This window comes from Euphorbia lathyris, chromosome 2 (assembly GCF_963576675.1).
Source record: "Euphorbia lathyris chromosome 2, ddEupLath1.1, whole genome shotgun sequence".
Taxonomy (NCBI): Eukaryota; Viridiplantae; Streptophyta; class Magnoliopsida; order Malpighiales; family Euphorbiaceae; genus Euphorbia; species Euphorbia lathyris.
This window is the reverse complement of record NC_088911.1, coordinates 90,603,224-90,617,221: the sequence shown is the minus strand read 5'-3', so window position 1 is coordinate 90,617,221 and position 13,998 is coordinate 90,603,224. Positions and strand designations below refer to the sequence as shown.

At 37.4% G+C, this 13,998-nt stretch overlaps 1 protein-coding gene across 1 annotated transcript; it reads right to left on the bottom strand.

The window, feature by feature from the left end:
* Positions 1-7,542: 7,542 nt before the first annotated feature.
* On the bottom strand, positions 7,543-8,749 carry LOC136220727 (uncharacterized). The gene is made up of 2 exons (XM_066008516.1): positions 8,511-8,749; positions 7,543-8,422 (listed from the first exon to the last, which is right to left on the bottom strand). Exons 1-2 carry the CDS (start codon positions 8,734-8,736, stop codon positions 7,638-7,640), a joined length of 1,011 nt encoding a protein of 336 aa, XP_065864588.1. The 5' UTR covers positions 8,737-8,749; the 3' UTR covers positions 7,543-7,637.
* Between the last annotated feature and the right edge of the window lie 5,249 nt (positions 8,750-13,998).

Sequence of the window (13,998 nt, the reverse complement as noted above, 5' to 3'; positions counted from 1 at the left end):
GCTTCTGATTATCGGTATCAATGCGCAGTCTATCCTGAATTTCCATCGATAGTTCAACATCAATGAGCACCCTAGCATAATGCCCAAATTCCCCATTAACAGTATTGTTATCAAATCGAATGGGCACTCCAATTGCTCTAGCGATACTAGCAATGATTCTAGGATCCCAGAATTCCCAGGGTAAATTATAGAGTCTTACCCACACTTGCGCTGAGGTGGATTTATGAAGCTCCGGATTGAATCCTAGGTACCAGGGCGAGAACCTGATGATGCCTGGCTTCAATGAAATCGCTCCCTATTCCCAGATGGTCTGAAGAGCCCTCTCGTCTGGCATAACAAATTGGTAAAACCCTTTGCCCAGAGATATCATTTTCCAGTCAAAACTGCGCTTCCATAAATGATTCAATTTCTGTTTAAGATAAGAATGCTTCCAGGGTTGTTCTCCTTTATTGAGCGAGACTCGCCCAATGACTGAATGCTGCACGGCTTTGATTCGCTCCTCATAGTTTTTTTGAGGTATTTTGACTGCCTTGAATCTCCCTTCCTCCGTGACCTGAGGCGGTGTGGAATTGCAATAAGACGGCAGCGCCTGCGAGGGAATGGATGTCGAGGGGGTGGATTTCTTTACAACGTCCGCGAAAGAGAAAGGAGCAGAGGAGGAACGGCCTTTAATAGCAGAAGCGGAATTGGAGAAGGCCTTTCTGTCAAAGAGGTGGGCAATACCGAACGCCGCAGCGTCGTCGGCGATCGAAGAGGAGGTGTTCATCGCTGAGTTAGGTCATCCCCCAAAAATTCAATATCCATGTGTTTGCTAACGACATGAACGTATCTGTTTGTCAACTTTTAAACCACATAGTCTTTGTTTGAAAATGACCCAAACCACAAGGTTTATTTTTGTACTTTTCTCTAATTTTAATATGTACATTTTCATATTGTTTTCGAATCTTTAAAATAATAATAATAATAATAATAATAAATAAGATTAATTAAAAAATATATTAAAATACAATGAAAAACCTAAAATTAAATCAAACTATAAATAAAATTCAACATTATATCTACGATACAAAAGAATTACAATCTATGTTGAAATGGAAGCAACATCAATTTATTATGTTGTAAACTATATTACAATCAATACTTTTCTAAGGGTAAATTTCATCAATGGTGTACAACCTTTAGTCTAAATCACACTTTGGTGTACAACCTTCAATTTGTCTCACTAATATGTACAAACTTATGGGTGACCTCCCACTGTGGTGTATGGCCGGTGAAAATGACCGGTCAACGACTGGTCAACGCACCACCTCAGCATTTTCATCTACCCATTAAAAAAAGTGGGACCCACTAATACTATAATTATTAAATTACCCTTAATCATAATGTTTTTTTCAAATTAAAACCCAACATTAACCTGTTTCAAATTAAAACCCAATAAATCAAATCTGTTTCAAATTAAAACCTAATAAATCATAATCCAGTTAATCAAATATGTTTCAAATTAAAGCCCACCATTAACCTGGGTAAATTTCATCTATGGTGTACAAACTTTACCCTAAATCACACTTTGGTGTACAAACTTCAATTTGTCACACTAATATATACGTACTTAGGGGTGACCTCCCACTGTGGTGTACAACAGGTAAAAATGGCCGGTCAACGCGCCACCTCAGATTTGACCGGTCAAAAAGTAAAAAAAATATTCATGAATTACTTATATACCCTTATAACTTATAAGAAATGCTTTTTTCTTTATTAATTTTCTTTTCCTCCATTTTCCTTTCTCTTTCTTACACTCTCTCTCTCCTCTCTTTCTTTCTCTTACGTTCTGTTTGTACAAATTAGCAATCAGATCATTCACATTCGGACCCGACACCTTCTTTACGGAATCAACATTTTTACTAGAGAATAAGCTAGAACCACCATCGCTAAATGATGAATCTCCAGCGCCTGATCTTCGCTCTTCCTCTATCTCCCCGAAGATCGAAAGAGGTAAAGCTCTAGTTGGCTTCGTCCACTGAGCCATACCTGAAGCTCGACCCGGTGCCGAGTCAGGCTATCTCAATTCTGAGTCTTTGTCTTCCACTTTTTGATCTGTATGCAATCGGAAGGGGTCAAGATGATTCGGAAATCTAGAGAGTGACATGGCGTGGAACAGTCCACTGTGATTGACAAAATCTACCCAATCGCCGTCGTCGTCATCGTTGTTGTTTGCAGAAATATCATGGCCATTCATCATTGGCGGATGAGAAGGGACGGTCGTATTAGATGGCGCCAACTTGAAATCGCTGAAACCATCATCGTCGTCGTCCGCCATATTTTAGAGAGAGAGAGTGTAAGAAAGAGAAAGGAAAAGGGAGGAAAAGAAAATTATACCCTTATAACTTATAACAAAAAAATGAGTTTCCAGAATCCATACAATTTGCCATGTAACTGCTTCCGTCATTCCAATTGAAAAGGAGAGGTGGATGTTGCACTATTTTATTTGAATTTTATAAGATTAATTTTCCAAACCCAACTAAAAATGGAACTATCTGATCACGTGTGTGAGGAGGAGCCATCAGTTTGAATTTTAGAGAGAGAAAGGGAAAGTTTGAGAGAGAGGTTGTAACTGGTTTTAGAGAGAAAAAAATGGCTACTGAATTAGAGAAAGAAAGGAATTAGAGTTGAGTGAAGAAGATGGTGTATTTTTATTTATTTTTATTTTTTTGGGATAAAGGGTATTTTGGTAATTATATATAGGGAGTTTTTAATTAAAGTTGAAAAATGCTGAGCTGGCGAGTTGACCGGGCGTTGACCGGTCATTTTAATCGGCTGTACACCACAGTGGGAGGTTACCCCTAAGTTCGTACATATTAGTGAGACAAATTGAAGGTTGTACACCAAAGTGTGAAATAGGGCAAACGTTGTACACCATAAGTGAAATTTACCCCCCATTAACCTCATCATTAGTTCAAAAACATTCCATAATAATGGAGTTACACAAATAATGGATTCAAACATGACTGAGTTAATGGAGTTAAAAAACCACTATCATCACCGTCGCCATCTCCGTTGTCCTCTCTTAACCGTAATTTCGATTTCGGCACTGAATCTGACGAAGAGTTATACAGATACCGTTTGAGAATTTTTTAGATTAGGTTTGCTTTGATTTTGATTTTGTGTTTTATGGAGAGAAAAATCTGGGTTTTATTTTGTTTTGAGGAGAGAAAAAGATCTGGGTTTTGTTTTCCAGAGATGAAATTCAAATGACTGTTACCCACATCTTCTCGGTAAACACCAATTCCCAAATCAAGCTTAACTGGGCTAAGGTCTTCGCTGTAAGCAACCATAATCTGTTTACATAACAGTATAAATGATCAAAAAGTGTCATAGCTATTTACAGAGTTGTAATCATGGTGGAAGAAGAATAAATGGTTTGCAGTATATCTTCTAAACACTCGAAATTCAAATTCAAAAAGATACATGAAAGACATGAAAAGATGAAGATGCTGAAACTGGGTATAAATATTGAAGAGGAGATTATATCTGAACTGTTCTTTTTCAGATTGCAATAATTCCAGTTGCAGATTTTCAATCTTAGTAGTTAAGGTCCCGATTAAGAGCAAAAAGCCATAGAATCCGACTAGGAGAACTAGAGAGAGACTGATTATAGCGAAACAACCAAGAAATCAGTTGAAATTCCCAGCAGCATCAGTACACCTTGATAAAATGGAATCAGTTGAAACAACCAAGAAATCTCTTAAGGCTTATGCAGCGATTTGGTTTCAGCCCCAATATATCTAGTTTAGCAAGTGTAATTTGGAGAGAGATTGAAGGTTTTTTTAGAGAGAGGAGTTAGAGAGAGAGGACATAGAGAGAGAAAGGGAAAGATAGGGAGAAGGTTACAAGGAAGGGGAAAGGGGTATTTCAGTAATTTCATAAAGGAGAAGGTTATTTTAGTAATTTTATGAGAAATGGGTCCCATTTTTTTAATGGGTAGATGAAAATGCTGAGGTGGCGTGTTGACCAGTCGTTGACCGGTCATTTTCACCGGCTATACACCACAGTAGGAGGTCACCCATAAGTTCATATATATTAGTGAGACAAATTGAAGGTTGTACACCAAAGTGTGATTTAGGGTAAAGGTTGTACACCATTTATGAAATTTACCCCTTTTCTAATGTTGCACATGAAAAGACTTTATCAATTCAATATGTTACCTATATACACTTAGCTTTTGCATTAAAAAAACCTCAATTACATTAAAAAAACATAAGAATTAGATACAAATTCATATTAATGATAATCATTTTGCTTGATGGAATTTCCTGATCACCAAAGTATTTGAATTCAATTATTCATTAGGTTACAATAACCAAATATATCCAATTTTATACAAACCAAAATATAATGATTAATAACTATATAAGTCTGTATTACAAAAGCAATTGTCTCAGTTTTTAGTTGTCCTCTTGCTAATCATTTTAAACCCAGTTCCAAGCAGAGCCCTTCTTCTGAGAAAGAGAATAAAGAAATGAGAAAAGTTTCATATGCTTCAGCAGTAGAAAGTCTAATATACGCCATGGTATACACACGACCAGATATTGCACATACAGTTGGTGTCGTGGTGTCGTGAGTAGATTCCTTTCAAATCTAGGAAAGGAACATTGGAAAGCTGTTAAATGGATATTCAGGTATCTTCGTAGTACTTGAAAAATGTGTTTATGTTTTGGAGATACTGAACCTGTGCTAATTGGTTACACAGATGCAGATATGGATGGTGATGCTCACACAAGGAAGTCTACATCAGGGTACCTGATTACATTTGTAGGGGGAGTTGTGTCATGGCAATCAAGGTTATAAAAGTGCGTTGCACTTTCCACAACTGAAGCGGGTAACTTTCATCAATGGTGTACAACCTTTGGTCAATTTCACATTTTGGTGTACAACCTTCAATTTGTCTCACTAATATATATGAACTTATAGATGACCTCCCAATATGGTGTACATCAGGTAAAAATGACCGGTCAACGCCTGGTCAACGTGCCACCTCAACAGTTTGACCTCTTTCAAAGTCAAAATTTGACCACCAAATATGTAATTACTAAAATGCCCTTATTTTTTGTTTTCTTCCTAAAACCAACATTTGTGCATTTCAATCTACCAACTCCATCTCAGAAATTGAAATCACCTTCCTTAGTTGCTTATGGTTTTTACTTTTTAGAGAGAGAGTCCTAAAGCTCCAAGGTATATTTGTTATTGGGTTCATGATATTTCTGTTAAACATAGAAACTGGACATCATTTGCTGCTGATTTCATTTGCCGCTGGTTCAAGAATAAAATAGATCCCGAGCTGATTTCATTTGCCGCTGGACAAGATCCATTTCTCTTTCTGAATCCTCCATGGCTAACTGCTTTCGAAAGAACTCTGCTTTGGCTCAGCGATTTCAAACCATCTTTGCTTTTCAGCTTAATTAACAGCTCCGTAACAGATTTAAGAGTCGAGCAGTGGAAAGCGGTGACAAGAAGAGCGGAATGATAGTTGACAGAGAGAATGGCAGGGATTCAAGAGAGCTTGGATTCAGAACCTATTTATAACTTCGCAAGACATCTCACCGGCTGATTGACGGAGAAGTATCATGGATGGAAGAAGCTGTGGAGGCGGCGATGCTGCTAATTTTGGAGTGCGCAGATTTCTTTCGGAGATCGACGGTAGCGACTGTGGTGGAGATTTTGAATCCAATTCAGGCTATCAGATTCATAGTGGCAGGAATTAATTTTCAATTAGAAATAAGAAGATTGGGCCAGCGGGAAAGAGCTTCCACTGGTAACAGCAATGGCGTCTTGTTTTGGTTTTGAATATCATTTATATACATTGTTTTATCGATTTGAATGGCAAGATAATAGAGAGTGGTTTGCATATGAACTAGGATTAAAGATTTTGAGAGAGAAAGAAAGAAATTGAAACCCAAATATACAAGGGGAAAAGATGAAGAAAGAGAGGAGTTTGAGAGAGAAATTAAGAAATGAGTGAGGAAGAAGAGGGTAAAATAGACCATTAATTTTTTAGGAATAAAAAAATGATGAGGTGGCGCATTGACCAAGCATTGACCGGTCATTTTTACCTGCTGTATACCATATTGGGAGGTCACCTATAAGTTCGTATATATTAGTGAGACAAATTGAAGGTTGTACACCAAAGTGTGAAATGGACCAAAGGTTGTATGCCATTGATGAAATTTACCCCAACTGAAGCATAATTCATTGCAGCAACGAAAGCGTGCAAAGAGTTGTTATGGATGAAGAAGTTTTTCAATGAACTTGGCTTTCGTCAAGAAAAATATAAGCTATTTTGTGACAGTTAGAGTGCTATTTATCTTGGAAAGAATTTCTTTTTGTATTCCAAATCAAAGCATATTGATGTGATATATCATTGGATCAGGAATGTGTTAGAGATAAAGCTACTATAACTTGAGAAGATCCATACAGATGAAAATGGACCAGACATGTTAACGAAAATTCTATCAATGGAAAAATTCGAATTCTATCGAATGACTGCGTGAATAACAAAAGCCCCATATAATCAGGAATGAGAGAATTATTGTGAAATCCCAATTAATGAGAGATTATTTGTGTAATTTGTAAATATTAATTAAAAAAATATAATGTTAAAGTTTGGACTAATTTGGACTACCAAATTGTCAACGTTGAATGGACATTGCGAGCAAAATTATTGCTGCCAATGTCCCTCCTTGGCCTATAAAAGCCAAGGAGGAGATGAATATTTGTATGGACAAACATAATACATATGTTGGCTGTGAGTTATTTTGAGAGTTTATTTTGAGGGTAATCTGATTATTTTGGGGGAGACAAAATAGTAAGATAATTATTTTCGGGAAACACCCGAATGCTACTATTTTGTTTTATCTAATTGTAATTCCAGAAAGTTTATAGAGAACACTCTTTATACGCCTACTATTTTATAGTGGAAGAATTTACTTTCGGGTTTGGTCGTGGACGTAGCCCGTAAAGATGAACCACATTAAATTATCATTGTCATTATTTTAATTGTTTATTTTGCTCGTCAATATTTTTCTACGAAATATTTTCCGCGTTATTCCAAACAAAAAGAAGTACAAAGAATGATCTAATTTATATAGAAAATGCTCAAAAGGAAAAAGTTCTAGCTAAAGCATCTATCTATCACCCAAAAAGAAAGGGAACACTTGACACTAATCATTAGCCCTTTGATTAGTTAGCTCATGATTTTCATACCGACTTATGTGCTATAGCAAAGTATTGTTATCACCTGATGCCATTTGTATAAGGAATGGTTTGATGTGGTTAATTGCAGTGAATAAGAAGCAGTTTCTTAATTCATGGATTTTGTGTTTCTGTATTTGGCAATGTGATGAGCTGGCTTATGTGTTGTGAGTGAGATGGACCGTACAAATAATAATACCATACAAATCAATATAAGGTTAACTTGATAGAAAATAGAAAGTATCAAACTTTGAGTGAACATGGAAATACACACAGAGACCTTTTTATATTTTTCAACTTAAAAAAAGAGCAATAATAGAAGATAGATGGAGCTTCTGTTATTCATTACAGCTTAGTGCGTAATATGTACCCAGAATTCTGTTAATTGATAATTACTTCTTGCAAACAATTCCATATCCAGCAGAAGCACTGCGGGTGCAGTCAAGGGTGATGTAGTTGATCATGGATGATGTCTCTTTCTTCTCTTCTGGAGAGAAAATGCAAGTTTTGCATTCTGTTGAAAGTAGAGATGCAATTCTGTAATTTTCCTCACCTCCAAGAACTGGCATTGCAACCCCTGGCTTTGCTGGGTTCTCAAAATCAGGCCTATAAGTCCTTCCTAAAACACCATCAACCTTAGGTGAAAGGTTCATGAACCTGAACTGAATCTCCAAATGTACAAAGCAATCATCAGAAGGTATTTGATATTTATGGATACTATCATCTTCTTTACTAACTGGCACCACATTCACCATTATCTCTACAGCATCCTTGAATGTCACAATCACACTGTTCTTGCTTGAAACTCTCTCTACTTTCACATCTTTCTCTGGAGAATACCATGTGGAAAGGGATCCTTCTGGAACCACTAATTCTTCCCCATTATAACTGAACTTCAAATGGTCAATTTGGGCATCCCAAGTTGCAGCCTTTATGGCCTCAAGAGAGAAAGATTGAGAGTTGAAAAGGACACCCAGGGCTTGAATCCAAGTGAAGTCCCTGCTTCTGCCTGCCGGCCTGTGGCCAATGAAACGGCCGTTAATCTGAAGATCAGAATCTGATACTAAGCTGAAATGTTGGTCACTCTTTCCATGGAAATAGAAAACAACACCATCTCCACCAATGAAACGGGGATCGAAGCATGCTGAACCTGGGGTGTCGCAGTTTGCTTTGCGATCTGTTAACAAAAGAATTATTATCAAGCACATATTCATTAAAAGGGTCTTAAAAAACATAATGTATAACAGATAAATTGACAGTCTTACGCTTGCACTGAGAGTAGCATTGAGGAGAGTTACAGTCGGCATAACAGACTTTGGCTTTGGGATCTTCAGAGGAGAGGCTGGGGCATTCGGCAGGGCACTCTAAATACTTGTCTCCGCATCGGCTGGTTGGGCTGCAATAGTAAGTTGCAGCATTAGCTTGCTGTGTAATGCCTGCAATGAAGGCTACAACAAGGAGAAAGAAAAAGCTCTTGCTTAACATCTCCATACTTGTAAATTAGAAAGAGGAAGGAAGCCCAGTGATGCAAAAGCTCCCTGCAACTAGAGCTATATATAGTATTCTCGACCCAGAAATTCATCTTTTTTTATGTTTTTAAGCTTGTAAATTACTCTATAATTGATCTCATATTAGAAGCATGAACATGGGCTTATTAGGCGTTAATTGACAGATACCTTCAATTTGCAAAATTAGCAACTTGAACGTGATTGCTGATATATGTACTCTACCCTTAGCGTTGAGGGAGGATAATATGGTAATGGATTTTGATAAGGTCAATTGTCAAATGAACTTCAAATTGGAATTATGAACAGTAATCAACATTTGTGGAGGAGCAATTTGGAAATCACTCAAAGCTGCCAATAAAGAAATTTATAATTATAGCAATATTTGATGTTTTATTTATTTCCCTATAGATGATTCAACAAGTAACTTGCATATACAAAAACTAGGTAGGGATATATATGAATAATTAGAATAGTATTAATATTGGGATAAGGTGTAAAAATCCCCCCAACGTTTATACTTAGAAGCGATTTTATCCCAACTTCCAAAATGGTGCAATTTTACCCTTAACGTCGCAACTATGAGCAATTTTTAAAGTCGCAGCTATGAGCAATTTTACATTTAACGTTGAAAAGTTGAGTCAATTGGAGAAATTATTATCAAATTGCCTTCTCGGTTATAAATTTTGTCATATACACTTCAAATGTGCGTTATTTTATCACGCATTAGTAACAGACCACAAACATATGATTAAACATACAAAAAAATATAATGTATTTTGTACAAATTGGACAAAAAAATTCAAATATTTCACCGAATTTAAGAATACTAATCTTTAATTATATTATTAAATCATAAAAAATATAAAACCTTTTTTTTATAATCAACTTACGTGCAATTGGTGCAAATAAGAAATATAATATCTCTGTTTTATAATAATGTCTAAAATTGCACCCTTTTAGACGTTAATAGTAAAAGTGCTCATGTCTATAAACATTAGGGTATTTTTGCACATTATCTCATTAATATTTTATTAGTTGAAGTGAAACACTGAAATTATTATTAGTCTGACATACGGATTACATGCTACGCTGCATATACAGTATTGTTGAAACACCTTTCCAACATGATTTTGATTTGACAAAATTATTTAAGTTAATCCATGATTAAGACAATTAAATTTAAGTGCTTTGATTTAATTGTACTAATGCGTTTGTTCAATGTTGAGTATAAAAATATTTAAGAACAGGAATCAAAATAAGACAGAACGTAGTCAGCATGATAACATAGCACGGGCTGAGTAAAGAATGACTCAGTACGAAAGAAGGAAAGTCTTCTTCAGGACCGAAGCTTACAGAACGAAGCTGACCGTAGAAGCTGAGTGAAAAGCAACTCAGCATAAAAGAAGAAAAGTCTTCTTTGGAACTATATCTTGTAGAACGAAGCTGACCGTGGAAGCTGAGTGAAAGGTAACTCAGTATCGGAATTGGTGAAAAGACAACGGCTATCAAAGTCATGTTGAATGATTTTAAGGACAACACCAATGATCTGTTTGCTAAAAGACAAGATCCGACAACTGTCTGCACCAATAATAGAAGCCTTGGAATTACGCAAAGAGTTAATTTCGAGATGCATGGGTCAAATGTCCGCTGGCTAAAAGACGAAACTTGCACAAGAAGACAAACCTGCGAGAAGAAGACAAGCTTGGCGCCTGCGGAATTCAGACGACAGGATTGGCCTGCAAATCTGAAGCTGACCAGAACATGTCGCAAGAAAAAGTCGTTTGAATACCAACGGATAATTCCGGATTCAAATCATTTCCACTTCAGACCTCAACTATAAAAGGACAAGTACACTTCTTGGATCATTAGTCGAAATACAAGAGAAAAAGCATACATACAAAAGCACACCAAAACAAGAAAAAGATCTTACACCAAATTTCCATTTCTGTGTAAAAGCTAGAGTGATTTTTGTAATCATCTAAAGTGTTCTTTATTTGAAAAAGAACAATTCTGTATCAATTGTAAAATTGAGAGGGTAGTGCTGAGTACTCGGTTTTAAGTACTCAGTGGTAGAGAAATCTAGGTGTTCGGTTATAGCAGTTAGGAGGAGTTGAGTAGATAAATAGAGGAAGGTACTCTTGCATATTCAACTGCCTTGTAAACGGTTTGTGCTCTACCTTTAAAGAGCTCAGTATTGGATTTAAAAAGCCCGGAGGGATTCTGGGGACTGGACGTAGGCGGAGAGGCCGAACCAGGATAAGCCGTGCTGAGTAATTTCTAACTCTCTCTCAATATATATCTGTATGTGTTGCTTGTTATATTTACTCAGTATATAAATTGTTTAAGCTGACACTGAGTAAATCAGAGTGTTGAGTTGGAAGCTGACCACAAAAGTGTCATTTCCCAACTCGCAAGTAAAACAGCTCTAGTCAGTATCTGACTAAAACTGTCTTACGCCTCACTCGGCCGTGCTGACCAAAGCTGAGTTGTAAAACTCAAAGAATTATATTAAGTCAGCATAATTAAAACGAAAAAGTTATATTAGTTCCTAACCCCCCCCCCCTTTGGAACTAATCACACGGGACCAACAAGTGGTATCAGAGCCTAATAGCTCACTACTCAAAGATATAACTATCTTGAGCTGATCCCGATAAATGGCTGAGAATAGCACTCGCTTCCTTCCAGGGAACCAAACAACACAGATACTCCCTGAAGGATTATCAATTAGTCGGCCTCCCCTATTCTTTGGATCTAATTATACATTCTGGAAAAATAGGATGAAGAACTTTATTCAAGCCACAAACATGAATGCATGGCTTGCAATAGTTCAAGGCCCATATGTGCCTTATAAAACTGTTAACGATGAGAAAGTTGTTAAGAGTGAAACTGAGTGGTCAGAAGATGACCTTAAGAAATTACAAAATAACGCTTCAGCTATCAATATGCTTCACTGTGCTCTAGATGCTGCAGAGTACAATAAAATTTCAGGTTGCGAGTCAGCACAGGAGATATGGAAAAAGCTAGAGGTGACCTATGAAGGCACGAGCAAGGTCAAGGAATCTAAGGTAAACCAGCACATGAGACTCTACGAGCTGTTCGAGATGAACGAAAACGAAGACATCTCGGAGATGAACTCAAGATTCACAAACATCATAAATGAGCTCAAGAGGCTCGGGAAGAATTTCACCGAAGAGGAACAAGTGAAGAAAATATTGAGAAGTCTACCCAAGAGCTGGCAAGCTAAGAAAACGGCTATGGAGGAAGCCCAAGACTTGACCATGTATAAGTATGACGAGCTGATCGGATCTTTGCTGACTCATGAGATCTCTATGAAAAACTTCGAAGCAAAAGAAAAGTCAGAGGACAAGAAACAAAAATCACTTGTCATGAAAGCTGACTCAACCGAAGCTGACTCATCAGACGATGAGGAAATGGCCATGTTCACAAGGAAGATGAAGAAGCTGTTCAGAAAGAATGAAAAGAACAGCAAGAGGTCATTCAGAAGAGGCGATAGGTACAAAGCTGAGTCCAGTGATAAATACAAAAAGGACAACTCCAAGTCTGTCACGTGCTTTGAGTGCCATCAAACTGGGCACATTAAGTCAAGCTGCCCTAATCTGAAGAAAGAAAAGAAGGGAAGAAAAAGGCAATGGTGGCCACATGGAGTGACAGTGATGAGTCAACCTCATCTGAAGCTGATGCAAATGAAACAGCAAATATATGCTTCATGGCGGATGACGCTGCTGACCGCCCTCGATCTGAGCAAGCTGACCTATTCGAAGAATCTGAATAGGAGGAATACTCAAATGAGGTAACTTCCTTACACTTGCTTAGAAATGAAATGGTTAACGCCCTGAGTGATTTATATACACTGACTAAAAAGTGTAACAAGAAAATAAAGGCACTCAGCAGGCGGTGTGACGAGATTGAAGAGGTCAAACTTAGCGACCTCCGATATCTTCTCCAAGACAACTCAACTTTGCATAGCAACATGGAAATTTTGCACAAGTTTGTCTTGGAAGTCCAATCAAATTCAAAGAAACTGAGAAAGGATGTCACAAACCTACAGAACCAAATAAAAGGTTCAAATAAATCCCATGCTGAGTACTCAGGTACAGGTTAGCGTAGACAGTTCACTCAGTGGGACTATTGTGGGAAAAGAGGACACACAGTAGATGTGTGTTGGTATAATAGGCGGACTGTCCAATGTGACTTCTGCGGAAAGAAAGGTCATACCACTAAGGTATGTTGGCATGCTCAACACAATGGTGCTGACCAAAGACAAAGTCACCCAAAAAGGGTAACTCAGTGTGACTTCTGTGGAAAATAAGGCCACACCATAAATGTATGTCGTCACAAGTTAAAACGTGATATTGCACCTGTTTATGCTAACCAACGAGGACCCAAAAAGAATTCGGTACCTAAAGATGAATAGTTTAAAATGCAGGTGAGCCTGAGATGCGTGGAGAAATAAAAAATGTGGTATATAGACAGCGCATGCTCGAGGCACATGACTGGTGATGAAACTCATTTCATCACACTTGAGCTTAAACGAGGTGGAAACGTGAGCTTTGGAGACAATAAAAAGGGTAAGATAGTCGGTTCAGGTACTCTCGGAGGTAACCCTACTATTGACTCAGTCTCCTTAGTTAAAGGTCTCAAATATAACCTACTGAGCGTAACTCAGCTGTGTGACAGCGGTAGACAGGTTATATTTGATACTACTCAGTGTCGGATACTCGAGGGAAAAACAAAGGCTTTGATTTTAACTGCCCCTCGTGTTGACAATGTATATATGTTGAGTTTAGAAAAACAGTTTTCCAAAAATATATGCTTAGTATCTAAAGAGGATAACTCCTGGCTATGGCATAGGAGACTTGGTCATGTAAGCATGGACATGTTGAAACACCTTTTCACAGGATTTTGATTTGACAAAATTAATTAAGTGAGATTAAATATTCGATAACACATTAAGTTTAAATGCTTTGATTTATTGTTACTAATGTGTTTGTTCAATGTTGAGTTTATAATTGTTATAAGACATAAAGATCATAAGGCCCAAGCCCTATATGGAAGTCAAAGGCCAAGTCAAACAAGCCCAAGATCACTCAGCCCGCGTATTTCAAAACGCTGTCGTTGAGTATTGAAACGGAGCTCACTAATGAAGGATCGAGAAGATCCACGTAGACAACTTTGGTATGAAGCTGCTGAGCTGTCTCGACAAAACGTACAAGACAGCCGCTGA